The 15445-nt window shown below is 39.6% G+C and overlaps 1 protein-coding gene across 1 annotated transcript in view; it reads left to right on the forward strand.

Moving 5' to 3' along the window:
• The first annotated feature begins 106 nt into the window (after positions 1–106).
• LOC119414211 (cadherin-2) overlaps positions 107–15445 on the forward strand; it is a 90223-nt gene continuing 74884 nt past the window's right edge. Inside the window, exons 1-2 of the mRNA XM_037681311.1 lie at positions 107–450; positions 2015–2123. Of these exons, the coding sequence (XP_037537239.1) occupies positions 397–450; positions 2015–2123 (163 nt within the window). The 5' untranslated portion in view covers positions 107–396. The remainder of the gene's footprint in view (positions 451–2014; positions 2124–15445) is intronic.

Here is a 15445-nt window from a genome sequence, read left to right on the forward strand (position 1 = left end):
TATATATATATATATATATGTATATATAGTGAAATTGGCTGTGTCACCAGTAGGGAGAGACAGAGAGAGCTGGGCGGTTTATAGAGTAGTGGCCGGGGCTGGTTTGGTTCCTTTGAGCCTGGACTGGATGGGAGGGAGCAGCAGCCTCAGTACCAGGCACTGCTCCTCTCCCTCTGCACGGATAGACAGATAGAAAGAGGAGGAGGAGGAGGAGGCTCATACATGCTGCCGCCACCATTCCTGCTACTGCTGCTGCCTTTGTCGAACAGGGAGCCGTTTCGAGGCCACTCATATTTGGATATTCTCTTTTTTTAAATCATCTTTTTTTTTTTTTTTTTTTTTAATTATTATTATTTTCCGGAACCCGAAGCGGTGGATAACGGAGTGACCGTACCAATGTACTCGTTACACGAGGGTCTGCTTCTGCTGCTGGTCTTAGCAGGACTGCAGGTAATGTACAGCTGAGTTACCGGACACTTTACGTGTTTTTTATATATTACATTTATTTATTTTTCTCAAACGGGCTGCTGTTTGTTGAGTTAAGAACCGGGACGAGTTGGTAGCTCTTCGCGAGCCACTTTACGCTGCGTGTAGTTAAAACAAAACGTCATAAATTAACGATAAAAGTCGCAACAATTACTAGCTAACGGTTGTTTTTTTTCATTTAATGCTCACGAGACGCTGCACGCGGCGCGTTTGATCTGATTACAGCTAAAAGAAGTCAAATTAGCATCGTTGTAGCCTGATTTAAGAGTTCCTGTGGCTGAATATCGTTGTTATGGAAGTTCAAGCCTGGATTAACCTGGATTATTTGTCTTGGTTACATTTATTTTATTTTATCGTTTCTAGTATTTTGCTGCGTATGCTGTGTAGAGTTAATTGCTCACACTGGTGGAAGTCGTTACCATAAACTGGAGTGCACTGCTCTCAGTTTATGCACAACCTGACTGACAATTATCCATAATATAGATTATCTGCTACTATTTGCATATTATATAAAGAAGTTTGAAAGTAAATGACCTCATTGCATCATAAGTGTACATTACTAAAGAGAGACTTGACTTTTTTTGTAACCAGTTTGCACAAATCTAGCATTTTTTAATCCAATAAGGAAGGTGGACAGTACAACCTGCTGCCTTCCTTGTAGTCCAAGTCCTCCCTTATTTGCAAACATTTTCCATTTAAATTTCTCTTGATAGGAATGGCAACTGTCACGAATACACACAATGATCTTTTGCAGCAAGGTTCTCTATTTTTTTTTTCTTGTGAGAGTGCATGGAAGCACATAAAGCCAGGACTGTGCTCCTGAAAGTTGGTATCAATCATGAGGTTGTGTAATGATGTACACTTGCACATCGGAGTACAACTGTGCTCTGTTTAAGATGTTATTTTGTGCTGTTCTTTGTCTTCTGCAAAGAAATTTGCTTCAGCCCACCATGAGCTTCAGTCATTTGTTTTTCTGCGTAGCAGCCACAATTTTAGGTATTTTGTAAAGACATCTTGAGCACAATTGTTGTTTTTTAAAGCCAAACAAAAGAAGTCCAAGATGAAAGTATTGATGCGTTATTATCCAACTGTTTCGCTGAAAGGAAAAAAAAAAGTAAGTTTGCCAGTGTTTATTCAGACATTCTTACAATGTGTATTCGCTTCTCAGTGTTTTTTTTTTTTAAGCATTTTTATTCTCCTGTTCCTGCACTTCAAAGTGAATGGTGTTTGTCGAGAGTGTGTTGATCAGGGGGGGCTGGCAGACAGTACCCTGTGCTTGGGCCCCTACTCTGGGACAAATGGAGCTTGTTCTTGCCTAGCCATGCTTTTTGGCTAATGCTTAACCCTTTTGGCCTCATTATCCTAATTGCAGCCCCTGCTATAAAAACAACAGATGCTTTTGTACAACTGTGGGGACCCCGGAATGTGATGAAGAGAGATTGGAGACAGAGGAGTGCATTTTTGAAAGTTGATTTATGACTTGTTTTTACCCCCCCTCCCACACCCCCATCACCCTCCTGCACTACAGATCGTAGCAGAGGCCAGGGGTGCCCCGCCATGCAAGCCAGGCTTCACTGAAGATCTATACACTGTTGTGGTGCCCGATATCACAGAGGAAGGATGGCCTCTCTTCAACTGTGAGTGGTGAAATATTCCACGTCTTGTTTTATGCTGAATGGCTATGTCTTGTTTGAGAGTGTTTACGTGTTGGCATGCACATGAGTTGAGTGTGGCCCCCTCCATGTGTTACATTTCAGGGGGAGGATCTGAACAAGGCAGACATATTTAAACAATTAGCTCCGGTGCAGTTGTGCGGTATTGCAAGTCATGTTTTTTGCCTTGTAAACCAGTTTAAATGGGGTTCAACGTTCTTCTGCTCGAGTCCATTTTGCTTACTTTCCGTTTTTACCGTTGTGGCAGGCTGAAGCTAGGTAGATTACGTGCTAGAGTGTATATTGTCTTTGTTCCTTTTTGTTTTTGCCTTCATTAGCATTTTTAGGTGAATATTAACCGTAACTTTCTTAATTGCACTGTGGACGTTCATCACAATGAAATGAATGGAAAAAAATAAATCCAAACAGATCTGAATACTTGTGCAACTTTAATTGTTAATATTATATGCTTTTCATTATCTACTTTTGTTTTATGCAATTGTGTTTCCCACTTTAACACATATTCTGTGTAGATTTTAAATAATGAGCATAAAAAATAGTGCCACATTCTATGCTTTATTCCAAAAGGGTTTACTTAAATCTTCCAGTGCCCAGTTGCAGTTCACATTTCTAAGCCCTCTCACTGGTAAAAGAGCTTTTGAAGTGTTGTTGCTGTAACACTGCTGGAAACCCAGCTTTAATATGCATGTCTGTTTTGACCATAACCATGATGGAAATGGGGAAATAAAAGAATAATAAATGTTTACATTATTTCCTTTATATACTGAAGCAGGTTTGACCACAATGCTTCATTAGTTTAATGTTGGCAAATAAGAATGCAGCTACCATGAAATGGAACCCAGGTCTACAGACAGTAATAAAAACTGGAATATATCACCTGCGTGCCATTAGAGGGGTTCGAGTCTTGAGGTCATTTGGACCAGAAAGCGTTCTCACTTGTGTTGGATTTCACAGAGTGTGCCTAAAACTTACATGCTGCTGTTGGTGTGTCAGAGAGGTGGAAGGGGAGGTGGCAATGACAAGAGAAAAAAAGGAGAAAGGGAAGAGAGTAGTTAGATGGGTGGGTACTGCTTTCACTGAGCTTTGCCTTGTGCACAAGTTTCTGTTTGATCCTGCAGGTGATGGATTTCCTTGTTCTGGCGTGTGGATGAGCTGTGACCAGGGGTAATCAGGTTCTTTTGTTTGGTGCCCCCCCCCCCCCCCACCACACACACACCTCCTCTCTTGTCTTTGCTTTCCCCTCCCCCAGCGAATTGTTGCTATGAGGAGATTTCCTTGACAGAGAGGGGCACTCCTGTGTCATTGTAATGCAGCAGGGCGCAGCATTGTGGGATGATGTTAATGAAACTATTCTCTAACGAGAATCTCCTGTGGCATGTTTTGAAAGACACAGCCCCCACAGTGTGGAGAGTATTCTCAAAGTTTTTTTGTTTTTTTCCTCAATGCGGGTTTAGAATATTGTTTATTGACAGGTTGATGGAGCCTACTCATAAATGTTGCTTCTTTAGCAACACTCCACACTATTTTACTGGCAATTCATTTTCTTTTTTGTGTCTCAAAGGTCTTACATGGTAAATGGGAACATAAAACAATACTGAAAATTTTACAATAGAACGCCAAGCCTGCAATATGTTATAAATGTCACACTCTGTTAATTTCAGTAGGCACAGATGCCTGCTTGCTTTATTGATGAGTGGTCGTCACTCATCTTTTGGTTCAGATGGCTTATTTGAAATATGATCTGCTTGAGTATCTGTGTAATACTATCAGAAGATTGTATAAGACGTCGGTAATCTGAATCCTGCTCATATCATATTACATCTGATCTCAGATAGACACCGCATGGGTGAGCAGTTAGATACCTTTCTTCCTTCTAATTATACCATTCTCTATATTATTGACTAGGCGAATACACGTCCTGTGGCCTGTATGGAAATGATTACCATTGTGATGTAAACAGTAGGCATTGTATGCGTTGAAGTGAAGACATTTTGTGTATTTGATAATGGTTGTTGTGCCCAGCCAGTTAGGTGTTAGGGGCTGTTTACGCAGCGCATATTTTGAGTGAATCCGCACTTTTCTCTCTGCGGTTCGGCTGTTCATTTACACAACACCAGTCACCCTCTTCTTTGAATCCGGAGGTTTTTCAACCCACTTCTCAAGAGTGGAGGTTTTCGAGGTGGCCGCTTGCTGTAATGTATCCAGCTCTCGCAGAGGTGTTAAAGCACATGCGCATTACAGGCATATATTTCACGCATGCGCGGACCAACAGCATATTTCTATCAACAGCAATGACACCAAAGTATAACATACTGTGCTATGACTGATGGAATATATTTAGGGTCTCGTAGTTAATCTACGCCGGAATGTAGCTGCTGTGACCAACATCTGCGTTGGGATGAGATGCCAGTCGGATCCAGTTTAAAATCGACATTTATGAAACGAGCTTGTCGAGGCAGGCATATATTTCACGCGTCACACTGGACTATAACATACTAAATGTGCTAAATAATAACAGTAATATTAATAAAACAGTATTTCTGTTAGTGTCGGTAGATGTAATGAAGCTCTCAGCTAAATGAAGCTATCTGGACATTATGTAATTCAAGTTATGTGATTTAAATGATGCAAAATATATTGCAAGTTATTAAAGTTGAAAATGAAGACATCAGGTTTAAGTTTTATTTATTTATTCAACACCACAAACTGTATGTCACACACACTGATAGGAAAACTGAACACTATTAAAAACACATTAAACAAACTGTAAACCACATGAACTGTACCCTTCCTCTTTGTTGTCATCCTGTTTGGTTCCATTCGGTTCCGTGGGGGAACCTTGGATGTTCTCTGTCTGCCGGACCCGGTTCTGGAGGGTAGTCTGGGAGGCAGCGGCTGCAGTCCTTGTTATCATCAAGCTGCTGACAGGATCTGCTAATACTGCTAACAAGTCCATGCCGATAACCGAACCACACCGCTAACACTACCATGGTGCCAACGGGACCATGTTGCTAAAAGAAACCTCACTGCTAAACGAACCTCACTGCTAACAGTATCATGCTGCTAACTGGACCATTTTGCTAAGATAACCTCACTGTCATCAGAACCACTCAGCCAATAAGACCATGCTGCTGTAGATTTCTTTTTCACTTTTGTCGTCTGGTTTCTGTATTTTTGTTGCATACTTTGAATAAATCCCAGTTTATGTTTGTTTTGGGGTCGGCTCCGAGCTCGACTCTGCTCGCATTAAGCGTGTAAATTATAGCCGAACCAAACCTATGAGAATCGTGCTGCTGCTGTTTGGTGTATTGTTTTGCACTATTAGTGACTAGCATACATCTTAGATCTTTTAGTGTACTGTTGGGCATTCGTTTAGCATATATCTTAGTTTATATGTTACATACTTATTTACTGTTTATTTTTAGACTTTATATTTTTGCTATTGTTGGATGTAACTGGGAGTCTGTGTACACAATTTCATTCCACCTCATGTACTACATGTGATGCAAATTACTGCGAGACCCTCTGGTCAAAGCCACAGTCATTTTGTGTCAGCTCTCCGTTAAAGCGGAAGGAGACGCCCACTAGAGGGTTGGAGGGTGAAGTGTTTCAGTGTAAAATGCTGCTCTGTTGCTGTTCATTTCTTAAGTAAGACTGGAAGCTGTTAAGAGTTAACATATTTTTTTGTTTAAAACGTATCGCTAAAACTACATTTGATATCTTTTGCACTGTTTTGCACTACAAGAAAGAAGCTTAATACTTGATTTGTTTATTATTTAAAAACTCTCTGGACCTAGTAGTGGAATTTTCTTAATTCAAAATATATGATGGCAAAAGGACACCCTATGCTTTTTTTTTTTTTAGCAAGTTTTATACCAAAAACATATTACGATATATATCGTTGTCACCACCCTTCACAATACATATCGTGATATGAATTTTATGCCATATCGCACATTCCTAATGCTGGGTACTGACACCATGTTGTTTATCTGGCATGAACAGGCTGTCACTCCTTTACTTAATGTAGCTTAAAAAATTGAATGGATTGAAAAAAGAGCTGAGGGAAATTTTAAGTGAATAGTTGCTCCAACATCTCTCTCTTCGATGTCCCCCTGCACTGCCGAGCCTCAGGCCGAGGTGTGTGCTCGTTCAGATCTGGTCCCTATGGTGGGAGGATAGCTTCTCCTCGCAGGAAAAATAAAAATAAAAACTCAGTTGGTTGTTGTGTAACCAAAGTAACCACAAGCTAACGTTATTAAGAACATCAATTTACCTGATGTGTAGCATTGCTACTGATTAGCACCAGCGTGGGAAGTCTGACATCATCCTCGTCAGTTCTGGTCTGCTCAGCGACCGGTGTCAAGCTATTGGACGAAGCGGTCCGTTTGGCGTCAAATCTGTCAACTCGTATCCAAAATCCAGCTTTAACTTGTGAAGTTGTTGTTGGCTAGGCTTTCAGCCCAGAGGAATGTCCTTAGGGGCCAAGATGGGATAGAGTCAGGGCAGCTGACTCGGGACCCGAAAGTCCCAGGCTCGATCCCCAGCCATTCCCACATGTCATGGTGTCTCTGAGTAAGACACCTAATCCCTAATTGCTCCCCGGATGCTTACATAGCTGCCCACTGCTCCACCTGGGTGTATCCCAGGTGCGATGAGTTAAATGCAGAGAACTAATTTTGCCATTGTATGGGAACATATAATGATGACAACACATAGCACTTTACTTTTACTTACTGAGAGCAGTCCCAGGCAGCCCACATGTGCATTAGGTGAATGTAAAAAAAATTCACAGCGCCAAATGATGACCTGGCATGGCAACTGCAACGAATTTGCGGGGGTTGCTGCAGGTACACGTAAACACGAAATGCGGTCCGTGTAAACGCAGATTTTTTTTCCTCGAATCAACGTCCGAAAAAAACTTTCCCCCCCGTGTTCGTGTAAATGGGGCCTTAATCGCGTTATGTTGGTGTTTACTAAACTTTAACATTTAAATGTTCAAATGACTTCCCATTTGTTTTCAATAGATGAGAGATGAAAGAGAAACATAAATTCAAGAGCAGCATGGGGAAAGGCTTGGTAGGACAATGATTGGGCTATGAAAACTTGTCTCTAGTGATCCATTAAAGGGAGGGTGAGCTCATTGTTTGTAGATGCAAAATCACAGCAGGCTTAGGAGGAATGTCTGCCCTCTAAAGCCTTCCTGACCTTGCTTATACGGCTGGAATATTTGCTCTTGTCTGATATGTAGAGACGAGAAATGACCAAACACAGTTAACTCGTTCCTATAAACCCAAGAGAAGCTAAAAAGTCTTTATACATCTGTGCAGGATTTCCTCTTATCTTGTTTAGTTGTTTGATAAAGTGACTTGTTTTACTAGATTTCATTTAATTTGAGGTATGCTGTGGCTGCGGGTGGTTTGCCTCTGGGTGTCTAATGAATTCTGGTGGCTTTGGAGAGCTGACACACATCGTGCCTTTTTTTTTTTTTTTTGTCTTGATGAAGCCTTTAGTGCAGAGAAGCAAAGCAAGTCAGTTGGAGCATTATTCAGCAGAGGTTTCCCTCCCCAAAACTAGGTTAATGAAAAGCCCAAAAGCTTAATTGAACTTAATGGGTCCTCTAATTCTGCCATCTCTACTCATAATTTTCTATTCTGCTTTCATTTTACTTTCCTCCACCCCTCAACCCTGACATGTACTTATTTTCCTGACAATTATGCAAGCTCTGGCAATGAAAGAGGCATGCTTCTTGTCAGCTTTGGCCTTGGCTCAAGTGCTTTTAATGTGAAGGTGACGCGAGGGTCCAGTTAGTTGGCTCCACAAATCCTTGGGGAGCTGTGGGTGTGTGATTTGGGGATTTACAGTTGACCAGTTTAATAATGTGATTAAAACAATTAATGTCAACGTCAGACGTGTGACCATCAACAAGAGAGCTCTCTTGGGCTAAATACGGCTGGGATTTTTAAGGTGATGTATCATTAAGATTAATGACGTCCTTCTGCTGTGTTTGTGTAAGGAAAACCATTTAAATAAACCAAAAGTCAACTTTTTGACAACACAAACATGCTTGTGAAATTTCAAATTTTGCACTGACTTACATTTTAAGTTCTTTGTGCTCTGTTAAGAAACTGATGGTCCTGTTTAAAACTGGAACCACTTGTGTGTTTTTAAAGGGCCCCAGCATTTGGGAAAACGTGACCCTGCTTAACCCTCCCGTGTAAACTGGGGCAAGTACTCAGCAGCAACCCAACCCTTTTTCTCCAGTCCCAGATTGGAAATAAAACTAGTAGGATTTTCCTGTTGAAGTTTAGATGAATGAGAGACCAGTTCCAGAGGTCCTGCCACATCACCACGGAGGCCACAAATGCATGACCTTATGTTACCCTATGTTATTGTGACCTTCAGGGGTGATCATAGATCACTTAGAGAAATAAACAGGGCAATCCTCAATGAGTAGTTCCTTTTTTGGTGTTGGTTTAGGACTACAAGGAATAATCTCTGGAGTAGGATGTCTGCTAGCTAAACCATGAATAAACGGACCTGCTGTCATCTTGTTTTGAGGTGTAGGAAGGATGTTTAAGCTGTGTCACCGCTGCACAAATTATCCACAAGCTGACTTTCTTTGTTTGATTACTGATTCAAGTGGGTATGTGTAGGTTCTTTGGATATCTCACACTGCACATTTGAAACTTTAAGAGCAACATGAGACGTTTTGAAGTTTGTGCAGCTGCTGCATGTTTCACACATTTTTTTTGTCACCCTGTGACCTCCTGAGCAAGCCTATGGTCATCCTTGTTTCCTTTTTTATGAGAGTTCATTCCATAACATCGCTTGTTTTTTTTTTTTTTCTTTTTAAGCTTGAGCAGCAGTTGGACTTTAAATTTGTTTTAAAGCGCAGTTCATTGCCCCCATCCCCCCTTTTTTTTCCTGCAAGTGGATCAATAAATTCAGGGTCTTTGTTTGCTAAGATCAATATGTTGTAATGAAGGCTGTGTTCCAATACTGAGCTAAGGCATCACCAACACAGTGGAGGTGAATTTGTGTTACTCTTTATTGTAACCGACCTACATAAATTTGATTTTATTTAGCTGTAACTTTACCTTTTTTTTTTTTTCCTCTCTGAGCGCATTGGCCTACATAACCATTACAACACACAGATTGAGACTCAAGTCAAGATTTGGAAAGTACCGTAACCTTATCCATGTTTTGCTAAAGAATGACTAAAGTAGTTAAGCAATAATGGTATCAATGCTTATAAAACCCACATTTATGGGTTTTGGAGTCTGCTTGCAACACAAGATGGGATATATTTTATATGTTTGACCTTTTTTATGCTCAAACCTTTTTGAACTTGAAAGTATCACTCCATATTTGAAGGCATAGAGGTGCTTGTGGAATGCCTAAATGTCAAGTTGTTGTTTTGTAGCGGCTATATACTGGCTCGCAGTCTCTCATCACCTCTGTTCATATCACTCTTGTCAGCTGCAGGCCATGCCCTCTACCTCTGGCTCCGGACCATATGCCAGTGACATTGGACTGTAGTTAAGGTGTCCCTCTCCTATGCTAGAGAGAGTGTCTTGTGTTAGGTGTTTGTCCTTGGCATATAATTATCTTGGTCTGCCCATAGAGCTCTGTGATGCTGTGAACAAATATTCTGGTGACAGAGATTTCCACAGCCATCTGCTTCTGTTAACTTTGGATTTGTGTGAAAATGACCACTCAGACCATGCTATATATGGAAATCTGACTGTGACTGGTGAGACACAAAAGATAGTCATTTATCTTTTCACATAGTAAGGCATACATCAAAATTTAAACTTCTATAATGATTCAGAGGACTAAATATAGTTTTTAAACAGTAGGCCTTTTGCTCCTTCACTCAGTCGTGTGTGAACAGGGTTTATAGATTATTTGGTTCTCATTCACACCCGAGCTTCTTCATCTATGATGCTCGACTATGAAAGTTTTAAAATTAATACAGTGTGCTCTTAAAAACCTACTAAAGAGAGAGAGAGAGAGAAAATGACTTTTTCCCTAATAAATCAATCTTTCTGTTTGCTTATTACATGAGAACAATCCAGGCTCATTGTTGGCAACTGTGGCTTGTCTTGCATACTGTTTCTGATGTGCGTTATTTAATTTGAAAAACACACAAGAGTGCATAACATGACCTCACTGTATAATGAGGTCATGTATAAATAGCTGTATTGACCTGGCTTTCTGCATATGCCTCCATGAAACTAGGAGAGTGTTATTTTTCACAAGTGAAATGCTAGAACCCATGTGGAAAAGAAAGTGCCAGCTTGCACCCAGAAGACAATACATCAGCACTATGGACTAAATTGTTTACTTTTTCAAGGACTGATTTGTGGATTACAGTGCCATTTTTCTTCTGTGGGGGCAGCCCTTTTTGGCTTGTAGAGCAAACGATTCCACATCTTAGATTTTCTTCACACGAAGTAAGCTCAGTCTGTGTTTCTCCATCTGTTTATTGCACAGTTACAGTGTTCGATTTTTGCCTTTTAGCTACGCCTGTTTTTTTCTTCTTCATTATGTTAAGCTACACTAGTGTAAAAAGAGCTCCATCCTCATGTGTGAAATTGGCAGGCACATAAGAGAGCCACTCCTACTTCTCCCACTGCTTTCTCATTCGTTTAAATCTTTTGTTCATATTGAAATACATTTGGCTGCAGATCCCCCCCCCCCCTTTCTTCTAAATGGACAGGCATGCATTCATGTGCTGCTCAGACACAGATTCAACACCAGTACCTGTCTTGCATAGCTGTGAACGATAGACAGCAAGCAGACAACAGTCCCTTTGTGTGTAGAGTCAGACAAGGAAGATAATACTGGAATACATATATTAATGAGGCTGTCTGTGCATATCAAGAAAATAAAGAGAACATTCTAGCCTTGTGTTTAACATTTTTATGTACACAAGTGACACACAATTTTTCAAACCATGTGCTATATATTGAAGAGTCTACACAAATTTGCATGGTGTTATTCTTCTGACAACAAAAGAGATATTTGATGCAGGGACATGTTAACTGACCCAGATACTGTAGCCATGTTCACGAAGGCCAGTTTCCTGCCTGTGAAGAGATGTCTACCTCCTGCAGGCCACGCAAACTATTGTGTTCCAGAGCTGGCTTCAATTTCAATGCTCCAGCGCTTTTCTGGACAGTAGCCTCTGATGTCACTAATCTTCTGACATTCTCGATCTACCCTCCTTTTTATTTAGTCCTCGGTATCACCTCAACCAATTATTTCCATGTTGTCCCTTTCCCCTCTTTGTCACTAGGGCTTTAAAATGTGGGAGCTCCCTTGGCTCCATACAGTGATTGATGGGTGGTAATTGGGTAATTCAAGGACAATACTGTAGCTTTTCTCCTTTTTATTCTGCAACTGAATTTGTTTCCTGTGGTGACCTTGGCTGCTTCATGGCTCCGGTCATGCGTGTGATGTTCCGTTTTTGTTGTGCGGGTAATATTTTTGAAGTATGGCTTATTAAGGTTTTTAGAACTTTAATGTTTTTGGATGACATTAAAATTGACTTTTTGTGGTCTGTTTGGCAGTTTTAGAAATATTTCTTATTCAAACTACACTTCATGAATAATTGCCTTTGTAGCAACCAAAGTTTAATCTTGAGTGGTTGTTGGGATTATTGATTTCCATCATCCCCTCCAAACAGTTGGCTCATCAGATAACCTTATGTAGCCCAGCAGATTACTTGTCTCAAGTGATCTACAGTTACCAGGCCTTGCTGACAGTAGTGTCTGCCTTAACCACAGATATTATGATTGACCTGCAGCAATTTCTAGTCTCTATTTCAGTGCACACTATATAGCAGTGAACAACTGATCGCTTTGTGTTCAGCCTTGTCTGAGTTTATATTATCTGTCCCTCTGTCGATATTTACTGAGGCATTAAAGAGCGTGCAGCATGTCGCCAATTTATTTCCTGTAGCATTGCAACCAGAGCTGGACAGAGGCTGGAAGGGAAATATTCTTCTTGAGTTGCAAAATGAAGATCTGCTAATTTCTGAAACTTGTTCATCATAAGCACCAACACAATTATGTGAATACATACAGAGCAGATGGCACAGGAGTGTAAATGTGCTTTTGATTAGAATTTCTTTTGTAAATGACTCTCAACCTTATGTTTTCAGCACGATAAACTGATATAATGAAATGACTGTATTTCCTGTTAAAAAGAGATTTTGGAAATTAAACTGTGTAATTGAATAATGCTTTCAGAAATCCCAGAATGAAAACTATAATATCACATGACATATTATTGGAAATATAAAATTAATTAATATGATTGAGTTTGTACTATTTAGTGTGTATGGATGACCAGTTTTGGTTTTTAATGCTGTAGAACTGAAGATGTAATGCAGTTGTCTGGATCCGTTAGTTTTCTTGTCTAAAAGTTGAGTAGAGTGGCATTAGTCTAGATTATCGTTCAGCATCCATGTTTTGTAAACCAGATACTTCCATTTCCAGACCTTCCAACTGTGTTTTGTTAGTGCTTTATTTATCAGGTTTTTTTTTCCGATTGTTTTCCAGAAATCTGAGTTTGCCCGTGTTAATCAAGAGAAGATGCAATTTAAATGATCTCCTTCAACATTTTTCACTTAGCCTTGCATTTGAGAGGTCTCCTCCTCCTTGCTTCAGTAGCTGGGCTTTTGAAAACTCGAATGAGCTGCCCCTGCTTGAAAACAACCCTCCAGTTGGGACGGTTAGTCATCACATCTATTGCCAGAAGTAACACCAGAAAGCACTTACAGCATCCAAAGCAGCAAGACAGATTTTTAAGACTTCTTAACACAAATAAAAAATTTAGCCTTTTTTTTTTTTTATTTTTTTTTTATTTTGAATTATTATTTTTTTGTCTCAGGAAGAACAGTAATTACTTTTTTGTTGTTGTCGTCATAAGTTACATTTTCTGGTCACTTTTTTGAGTAGAGCTACATGTGTATATTTCCCAGTTTATAATGCTGCACAGTGTTGTCGTCTACTACAATGCTTGATAAAGTCAATACATTTTAATGTCTGAAACACTGAAGTGCTATCCTTTTGATCTTTTCTCATAACAATATGCACAACTGCATAAAAGCAGTTTGTCGATGCCAACCAACACCACTCCCAACCTTTCGTCTGATTATTCCCAACACCAACACTCCCAATCTTATTTAGGTCCTGTGTCAGCTCTTCACTCTTACATTAAGTGATCTAAGCACTGTGACCTTTGTAGACGATAAGCTTCCTTTGGCTGACTTGAAGAATTTGCAATAACGGCGTCAACCATTAATTCATGGCATTGCAAACCATATGAGGGCTATGAGCCAAGGTTATTGACCTTTCACGCCTGTCACTATTGATAGAGGGAACCAGGCCCAGGAGGAAAATGAATTGTGCTTATTAAGAAGCGGGACTTGGAATCAAACCCAAGGGGGGAACTTTGCTCTCTACTCTTTCTTTTTAACTTAAATAATTACTTTTCATCAGTCTTTGACCAACTTCCTGAGAGTACAACTGGACAGATGGGGTTGCACTTAATCATTTTCTTCCAGTAATGCTTCTGGGAGAGATCAAAGTATAGTAAGTACCTGAAGCATTACCACACACTTTTTAAGTTCAGGTTTTGTTAAAATATTTTTTGTTATACAAGTTCAGAACAAATATTTGCTTTCTTCTGATGAGTTTTGGCACAGGTTTACAAATAATCTAACATGCCTAAAAACACTTAAACTTAAAAATGTATGTTGACCTCATAAATTATTCCTAGTATAGTGCTAATCAAAGCTGATGTCCTTATTTTTTCATGGGAAAAAAGCTTGCATGGTGCAGCAAGAGGAACAAGGATAGGTTGTGAAATTATTAAAAAGACTTGATCAGAAAGAAAAAGCAGATGTCTTAGCCATCATCAATGATTTTTTTTTTTTCAGTTTAATTTTATATAAATGAGTCTGCATTTTTTTATTTGGCAGATGGAATAAGATTGTGGTTTGTAAAAGTACATATATTGGGACTTGGTTCTGTACTACAATGTGTAAACCAGGTTTGGTTTGTATGAACTGTATGCTTGTAATGTATGAACTTTGTATGTACTGCTGCTCAAACAACCATTACAGAACAATATCCATGTAACTAGCTGACTTGACATTGACCATTTAAACAAGTTTTGACATTTCTGTAGAACGGCAAAACAAGACTCATGCCCTTGAAAGATGAAATACAAGGTTTTGACCAATCAACTAGCAGCTAATGGGCTAAAACTTCACAAATGGTGGTTTAAATACAAACAGAAAAGGGCCTCTTAAGGTAGGGAGGTCAGCTCTCTTGTACCCAGCTGTCAGAAAGACAGCTAGAATGTTAGACATGTTAGAATTCTTTAGTCTGAAAATTTCCATTGTTGCGTAATGTCTCTACATTCAGACTTCAGCAGAATTAGCTATTTTAGGCATACACTTTGAAAAGTTTCAGTAAAGGATTTAGTGAGTTACTCATCAAAGTTTTTCAAAGGGGCTTTATTTTACCCACAAATCTTTAGATCAGTGTGGGTTTGGGATTTATTTGTACATTACTTTCTGTATGACAGTAGAAGAAAGCTGAACAAGCAGAATGGCATTTGAATAAAATGAAGCATGGGAAGAATGTTGTGTGGACTGTGGAGAAATATAACCATAGACAGAGACGATTGAGCACATGTTATTTCAGCTCTGTCCTCCCCCAGAGCTTCCAGTCTGTAAATCCCAGTGGGAGGCATGCATTTATATTGGATCAACATACTAGGATGGTATTTTTCCAACTTCACTTGTTTTCATAATCATACCCAGTCCCTTATGGGGTGCAACTAAAACCATTTTTATTGACTCTGGAGAAGCTTATCTCTGCCTGATGTACTGGGATGGAATTGTGGTCCTACATTTGTACATGGGATCACAGTCCTATCCCAGTGGAAATAAGCAATAGATGAAAACAAATAATTTGCGCTAAAAATGTGCTGTAGTTATTAAACAACTACTCCAGTGCAGTCCACTGTAAGGAGAAATTTAGTATTGTGCATTTATCTTCATTAAATATACCAGCACCTCAAATATTGCAAGGATTTTTTTCTAAGGAAAAAAGACGGAAACAAAATTATGAGCAATTTTTGAAACATCATGGCCTGTGGGTAGCAGAGCTGGGTGTAAGTGGGAGGACATATTTTGGTTCCGAAAAGCCCCATGGTGACAAAGCGACTACCTCAGGCTGTGCCAGCAAAAAATAAAAATTTAA

The sequence above is a fragment of the Nematolebias whitei genome, chromosome 9 (assembly GCF_014905685.2).
Source record: "Nematolebias whitei isolate Nwh7 chromosome 9, NemWhi1, whole genome shotgun sequence".
In the NCBI taxonomy this organism is placed as follows: Eukaryota; Metazoa; Chordata; class Actinopteri; order Cyprinodontiformes; family Rivulidae; genus Nematolebias; species Nematolebias whitei.